The 7,772-nt window shown below is 37.7% G+C and overlaps 1 protein-coding gene across 1 annotated transcript; it reads right to left on the reverse strand.

Moving 5' to 3' along the window:
• Positions 1–313: 313 nt before the first annotated feature.
• On the reverse strand, positions 314–3,212 carry irx1b (iroquois homeobox 1b). Its single transcript, XM_051136008.1, has 4 exons — positions 2,836–3,212; positions 1,235–2,207; positions 1,039–1,111; positions 314–630 (listed from the first exon to the last, which is right to left on the reverse strand). Exons 1-4 carry the CDS (start codon positions 3,079–3,081, stop codon positions 585–587), a joined length of 1,338 nt encoding a protein of 445 aa, XP_050991965.1. The 5' UTR covers positions 3,082–3,212; the 3' UTR covers positions 314–584.
• Between the last annotated feature and the right edge of the window lie 4,560 nt (positions 3,213–7,772).

The following is a 7,772-nucleotide window of genomic DNA, read 5'->3' on the forward strand; positions in this document are numbered from 1 at the left end:
CTTCAATTGTTTTCCCCAGTGTTACGAATTAACTGGCTTTGATACATAATTTTTTGAAAATCAACAGTTTAATACAACATAATTTAGATCATATGTTGACGTTTTCATATGTCGGTTCATTGAAGTTATAAAAATAAATGGATTAAAAAAAATCACGAATTAATATTTATATTACTTCAGCTTACCTGACAAATTAAAAGAGCAAGACGACAGTAACGAAACTACTCAAAGTGTCTTCATTCAGTCATGGATTTTGAATAACACAATTATTCAACTGAAGATAATAGATTTCAATAACACAATTCATCTCATTTTCTTTATTACACAAAAATATATCATTTTCACAATTTCTGACAAATAACTCTTATTAACTCTGTAAAGGAAATGCGGGGGAGCTACACGGAAAACTCAAACATGCTGAAATGAAATGAAAATAAAAATACAAAAAAATATATATTGCAGGATGGGAGCGTATTAAGTAATACAAAAATTATTTTGGTCTATCTGATGACGTATATGCTGTTATTGTATTGTCACATTTTAGTTTCGTTAAATAATTTAGAGGTTTCTGATAAGTTCTGTGTTCATGAAATCGTCTTCAGAGCGCGTTGTGATGTTTCATGATGAGACCTGTGTGAGTGGAAAAATTGGGAAAAAAAGAAAATGAGTTCAAATGTAGGCTATTTCAACAAATGACACACTCAACAGCGATCTCGATGCAAACTTATTTTCTACGGTTAGTGGTTAAATAACTTTAATTAAGCCATTAACAAGCCACACAACAAGTATTTAGGATTATTATCGAAAATGTGTTAATCAAAGTTTCTATTTAAATGCAAATGAAAGAGTTCTAACAATTAACTAACAATAGAACTAATGATCTGAAGGTGCCCTTTAGCCATTACAAAATGTTAAGGAAAGTTGTTATAAAATGATTGTTCTTTTGACTTACGTGTGAAGTGAAACTGTATTTTTGTAATTACTAAAGCTAATAAAAGTGTGGTGCCATTCAAACCGACATGTCTGTGTGTAATTTACCTGTCATGGATGACTGGAAACGGTGGTCTGGACGCAAGTGTTGGAGATTCAATTCTTTGTACGTTCTCTTGATCTAAATAAAATGCAAAGGGTAAATAAATTAAAACGTGTTCTTTAAAACAAAGTTTAACCAAACAGATTAAAATGTTGTTCATCAATCACTATCTCGAAAGTACATTGCATATTAAATACTAACCATTATGTTTGGGACTGAAACTGTCGGATGAGTTGTCGCTGTCTAGACATGGAGACCCAGAGGCCGACGAGGGTTTCTTTTCGGGGTTCGTAACAGGGCTGTGGTTTGGGAAGTTACTGTTTTGACTCAAAAGTGAGCGCACTCCCATCAGAGAATTTGCACTGAGGAAAGCGGCGCTCGCCCAGTTGTGTAGTTTCCCAATCTGGCAAGTATAAATTCCGTTAGTGGAGAGGAAAGCCGGATGGGTCGAGGGTGAGGCCCTGAGGCCTGCGGGCGTCGAGGAGACACCGAGTTTCTGCGCGTTATCGGGACTTGTCGCCGTCTCCGCCAAAGACCAGATTTTGGGTTTGCTGTTCCCAGGCCTCTGACACACCGGTCCACCAGGAGACACCTCACCAACGCTTTTGACCACACTCTGTTCTTTATTACTACTCGACACAGGGCTGTCCGTGTTTTTAAGTGCCGGTGAGGATAATATCCGCGGTGTTTCCATGTTTTCTCTCTCGTGTTGATTATCCGAGCTTTCCTTATTCTGATCTCCTCTGGGCTCCTCAGGTTTGTCCATGTCGATGGTCTCTAGATCTATTTCTTCCTCGTCGTCATTTTTGTCCGCGTCGTCCTCATTGTCGCTGTCGAAAATTCGTCCGTCTCTGTCCTCGGCGCTGCGACCCCAGGTCACTTTATTCTCCTTCTTGAGTCTCCGGCGCGCGTTAGCGAACCAGGTGGACACCTGCGTGAGGGTCATCTTAGTGATGATGGCCAGCATGATCTTCTCGCCCTTGGTGGGGTACGGGTTCTTTTTATGCTCCTGCAACCATGCTTTCAGTGTGCTGGTGGTCTCTCTGGTAGCGCTCTTGGCCCGGGCCGGATCACCGTACTGGTACTGGCCGTATGGGTAGAAACCGGGCGCAGCGTGGACTGCAAATCCTGGTGGATGTGCCCCGGGGTTATCCTTCAGCTCATACTGCGACCCCTGGGGATTGGAAAATTAATTATCAGTTAAAGTGTTTAAACCTTCGGAAATATCCATTGGAAATATTAGTGAGGTGTAGAATGTCTCCTCCCATTTTCTTTTTTTTCTTTTTTAAAAAGAGAATTAGAAAACTATTTTAACTTGTGCATGGGGACAACTCTGTTGCAACAAACTTTTAAGCTGCAGTTAGCTTTAAAACAACCTACTGAAAACTTGAATTTAAATTATTAACAGCTACGATTACAAATTATTAGATGTAGTAACTCTTTAACGATTTGTGCTAAATAGAAATGTTTCTAAAAGTTCATAAACTAGTTTAAATAAAAAAGCGAAATTAATCTTAAAAGAAATGCAATAAACATAACTTGTGATTTAATTTACATTTTAAAGTATTAGTTTGTGTGAGCGAAAAAAAAAGACAAATTATTTGTTCGCTTTAATTAGGCATTTATTGATATTTAAAAAAATATGTATATATATATATTCCATGACCTATGACTTCATGCATCTGATACAGATTATTTATTTACGTTTTATCGTTTTAAAATATTGCCAGTTATGCTTCATTCATCAGTTCAACAATATCTATTTATCCCCGCAGAAAAAAAAGTCTAAAGTAGTATCTTACCATCTGAGAGAGCAGGGCCAGCTCGGCACTGTTGTAAGGTAAGAAGGCGCTATAGTTTTGCACGGTCCACGGATTCGCGTACATGCCGAGCATCGGTGTGATCGCCGCCGCTGCGGTCGCGGGATTTGCGCTGTTCTCCGAGCTTCCCTCGCGTGGAGAGGACGGCATGACAGCGGTGCGCTCCGCTCCGTACACCTCTTGGGAGGCGTTTAGGAACTGTGGGTAACCCAGCTGGGGGAACGACATGTCCAACTCCCGAGGAACTCTGACGGAGATTTACAAGAGAGAAAGGCAATCCACTTTCAATCACGGCGATAACTCTCGCTTGGTGCAAAAGCGCGGTCTCGTCAGGAGGAACGTCTAGTGATGCGTCTACCCTCTGGACCTCTCACAATTTGAAGTTGACGGCTTGATTGGCATGCTACTTAAGCGGGAGGCCCCTCCTATCCGAGGCCACGCGATAAGTAGGCTGCAGTGTGTGTTATTGTGTGTTTGTGTGGCAGTGTAAACGAAGTACTTCAGTCTTGTTCGCGTAAAAGTGTTAAATATGACAACAAATATCGAAATCTTTAAGCGTGAAATAAGAAAATAGTCATTAAAACAATATTAAAAGCTATGTTGCTTAACATACCGGGTTTTTGACATTCTGAACTTCCTTTAAACATATATTCAAATTAATTGATTTAGTAAAATATTTAAACGATATTGTGAAAGTGTTCGTTTAAACGGAAACATAATGCAAAAGTGATAGTTAAGTACAAAACAGCTTAATAAAAATAAAAAGTAAAAACAAAGATAAATGCAAGTATTTTTACTGTAAAACTATATGTATAGCCTATATTTTGTAGAAGTACAGTAATATATTGCTGAAATTGTTTTTATTAAAAGTTATGTTTTAGTTAACAGTATAAAATATATCATTTAAGGGACACTCCCAGAAGTACAGTTAATAAACAGACCAATTTTTATGAATTTTGAGTCATCCTGAAGGCTTCCATTGCGTCATTTTGCGATGACACACAGATTTCAATAAGGTAAATAATTTAGTATATGGACATTTAAAATTTAATGACAAATTTGAATTTATGATCTCTAAAATGCAGACATGTAATGCTTGTTACATCCCCAAATTACCGTGAATTTAACAAAAAAATAAATAAATATAACAAATATTACAGAACGTTCCATTTGGCCTATTTATTACTTTATCCATTATAAACAGACTGTATTTAGTGAAGTAAAACAAAACAAAACAAAAAAATAATAATAAATAAATCAGTTGTTGTGTAGCACTAAGCGTGTTTATTAAAGTTGGCCGCTGTCAATCCATGATTAAATGCATTTGACCATTCTCCAGTCAACATTTCATGTTTTATTAAGCATTTTCCACACGCACATGCAGCTCTAGGGTTTGAATTTAGAAGCTGCTTCAACGTCTGGTAGTGTGGACTGGTGAAGAAGGTAATAAAGGAGCGTAATAGTGATTTGATGGAGCGGAGAGAATCATCATCATCGCTCCCCTCCCTCTCAGAGCGCTTGCGCGCACACACAAGCGTTCACACGCCGTGCCAGAGAGGGTCTCAGTAATGTCCAACAGGGAAACAAACGATCCCGTTTATGGTAATTTGCACATTAGCATCACACAGGTTGTCCCGTGATAAGGTGACAGGTTAATGAAATGCTCCATTCAGAGGAGCCATTTGATCCCTCTGAGAGGTTGTGATAAGGAGCCAACCAGAGAAGCCTGCAATTAAAATCACAGCCTATCTCTCCATCCCAGTATATTTTCTCTCTCCTCCTCTCATCCACTGCTGGTAATGAGGGCTAACACCCCTGTCTGCGCTAATCCTCCCCCTGGGTGCACCTTGCTATCAGATGTTAGCTTTGTAATTATTTATCCAAAAAAGTCATAATTTCATGCTCCAGTAGCAAATGAGTTTGGCGAGCTGGTTAGTCAATTCTCTTCGTGTCCTGCGAAGCGGAGAGTGGGATTTAATGATTTAATTACAGCAGTTAGTCCTCCATTTGGCTGTAAAGCGGTTTATGTTTTGAAATGGCAATGGAATCACCTGTCAGTGACGTTCTCAGGTGTTATAAACATCCAAACACGTTTCCACTAACATTTAGATTATCAGTCTATCAGTAAGGGCAGACTTCTACATTTGTTGACAACATTTATTTTCAGCGGTAGCCATGACAGTTCACGACACTGAAAAGATGTGGTAGCCTACACTTTCCCAGGGTTGCCAGGTTTTCACAACAAAACACCCACTCAATTACTACTCAAAACTAGCCCAATTTTTCTTTTATGCCAAAAATCATTAGGATATTAAGTAAGGATCATATGCCAATGAAGATATTTTGTAAATTTCCTACCGTAAATATATAAATATATAAATATGCATTGCTAAGAACTTCATTTGGACAACTTTAAAGGCGATTTTCTGAATATTTAGATTTTTTGCACCTATCCAAATAGTTGTATCTTGGTCAAATATTGCCTAAATATTACCATACATCAATGGAAAGCTTATTTATTCAGCTTTCAGATTATATAAATCTCAGTTAAAAAAAAATCGCCCTTATGAATGGTTTTATGAATGGTTATTGTCGTTTTGTTAAAAGATGCCAATGAAAAGCAATTCTGGTGGTTGTTTTTTTTTTTTTTTTTTTTTTTTTTTTTTTTTTTTTTTTGTCACCTTTTGTTTGTTCTTTACATTTCCACATGATATCTGGGTTGAACTTCTGTATATGGAAAGAAATTAAGGTTTGTAAATGGTTCAGTCATCTCACCAAGGCACTTTTTTGGTTCATTGGAGGTTAAAAAGTTCTTAATGTTACATGTTCTTCAGCCCTTACAATAAAGTGAATGATTATTAGCCTACATTTGTGTGCATTTGTATTTACATTGCATAAAAAAAAAAAAAAAAACTGTGACCCTGGACCACAAAACCAGTCTTAAGTAGCATGGGTAAATTTGTAGCAATCGTCAAAGGTACATTGCATGAGTCAAAATGATCTTTTTTTTTTTATGCCTAAAATCATTAGGATATTAAGTAAACATCATGTTCCATGAAGATCTGTAAACAGATCAAAACCTAATTTCTGATTTGAAATATGCATTGCTAAGAACTTCATTTGGACAACTTTAAAGGCAATTTTCTCAATATTTAGATTTTTTTGTACCCTCTGATTTCAGATTTTCAAATAGTTGTATTTCAGCCAAAATTATCCTATCCTAACAAACCATACATCAATGGAAAGCTTACTTGATGTATACATCTCAGTTTCAAAATTGACCCTTATGGCCGGTTTTGTGGTCCATGGAATCATGGTAAACAAGAAGCACCTTCTGGGTTCAAATTAAAAAGGCTCTCAAATGCCTTGTAAAACCCTGTTTAAACCTATATCTGTCATAGTGTGCACTGATACAGTAAACACAGCAGCAAAGGTAAGTCTGTTGTGTATTCAACAGAACATGTGCAAGTATGAAGGTCTTATAGAACATGAATGAAATCAGGTTCCCATTTCACTGTCCTTACTTACTATGCATTTGAGTAAAGTGTTTGATACAATGTACTTATTGTATTCATGTTGTATTGCAAAACGTTGTATTGTGGTGCTTTTGAGGTGCGATATTTCATTCTATATTTACATCTCCTGTCTTTACTGGTGCTGGAACTATAATTGATGGTTGGTCTCAGTTTTCAGGTCATGAAGAAGATCAAAATAAGTCGACTCCTCATGTATATAGATGTTTTGTAAGGAGAAAAGTAACTTAGGTGGTGAATCAGAACATCTAAACTGAATGCCAGCACTGCTTAAAAGAGGATGACTATAGCTTAATCAGTTTTCTGCTGACATGCAATCAAAGCATCTTTAAAATGCTGGTGATTGTAATTTGTTTTTCTGTGAGCACGTTAAAAAAAGTTCAGACAAAAATTAAACTGTTTTGAAAATGTATTTACCTTACCAACGGATACTCTGCAGTGAATAGGTGCTGGAATGAGAGTCCAAACAGCTAATAAAAACATCACAATAATCCACAAGTAATCTACACTACTTCAGTCCATCAGCTGACACCTTGTGAAATGAAAAGCTGCGTTTTTGTAAGAAACAAATCTATCATTACTTCAAGCCATTGCTTCCAACTAAAACATGAGCTCTACAACAGCAGTGAAATGTTCGTCTTGTGTGAATCAGGAGAGAAATGTGGACAGATCAAGCATTGTTTACAAGCACAAAACAGTTCTAAACAAATATGTTGCTGGATTTTGATGTGAGGGGACAACAGGGGATAGACTTTTCACTGCAGAAAGCGTTATCATGGATTATGAAGTATTTTGTTCAGAAACAAAGGTTTGAAGTTAAAACATAGTAATGATAGATTTCTTACAAACATGCAGCTTTTCACTTCACAGGATGTTAACTGATGGAGTGGAGTGGCGTAGATTACGTGTGGATTATTGCGTTGTTTTTAACAGCTGTTTGGACTCTCTGACGGCACCCATTCACTGCAGAGGATCCGTTGGTGAGCAAGTGATGCAATGCTACATTTCTCCAAATCTGTTCTGATGACGAAACAAACTCATCTACATCCTGGATGTCCAACAGTGAGTACATTTTTATTTTTAGGTGACATACTGCTTGAAGCTTTGAAGCTTTTAAAATCCTATTGCAAACACGTGAGAGCTAAGCGAGTGCTTCCTGTGAGCGTTGAAACAGCACGGTTTTAATATGAAGGATCTGACCCTGATTGTCATCTTTCACTCCATCTCCATCTGCCTCTGTATCTGATTTGATGACACGGGGGACCGGGGCTCATTTTGCAGTCCATTAACAGAGGGCAGGACTCCAGTTCCCATGGGTCCTGAAGATCCCCCTCCCTCACCCGACTACCCTCATCTGGTGAATCTCCTCACCTCTCTAACCTCCCC

The sequence above is a fragment of the Labeo rohita genome, chromosome 19, assembly GCF_022985175.1.
Source record: "Labeo rohita strain BAU-BD-2019 chromosome 19, IGBB_LRoh.1.0, whole genome shotgun sequence".
NCBI classification, from domain to species: Eukaryota; Metazoa; Chordata; class Actinopteri; order Cypriniformes; family Cyprinidae; genus Labeo; species Labeo rohita.

Coding starts and splice junctions, on each gene's coding strand:
- irx1b (XM_051136008.1), bottom strand. CDS start 3,081: ATGTCGTTCCCCCAGCTGGGTTACCCACAGTTCCTAAACGCCTCCCAA. Junction 1,112..1,234: donor TTTCAGTCCCAAACATAATG/GTTAGTATTTAA, acceptor CATTTTATTTAG/ATCAAGAGAACGTACAAAGA. Junction 631..1,038: donor TTTCCAGTCATCCATGACAG/GTAAATTACACA, acceptor CCACTCACACAG/GTCTCATCATGAAACATCAC.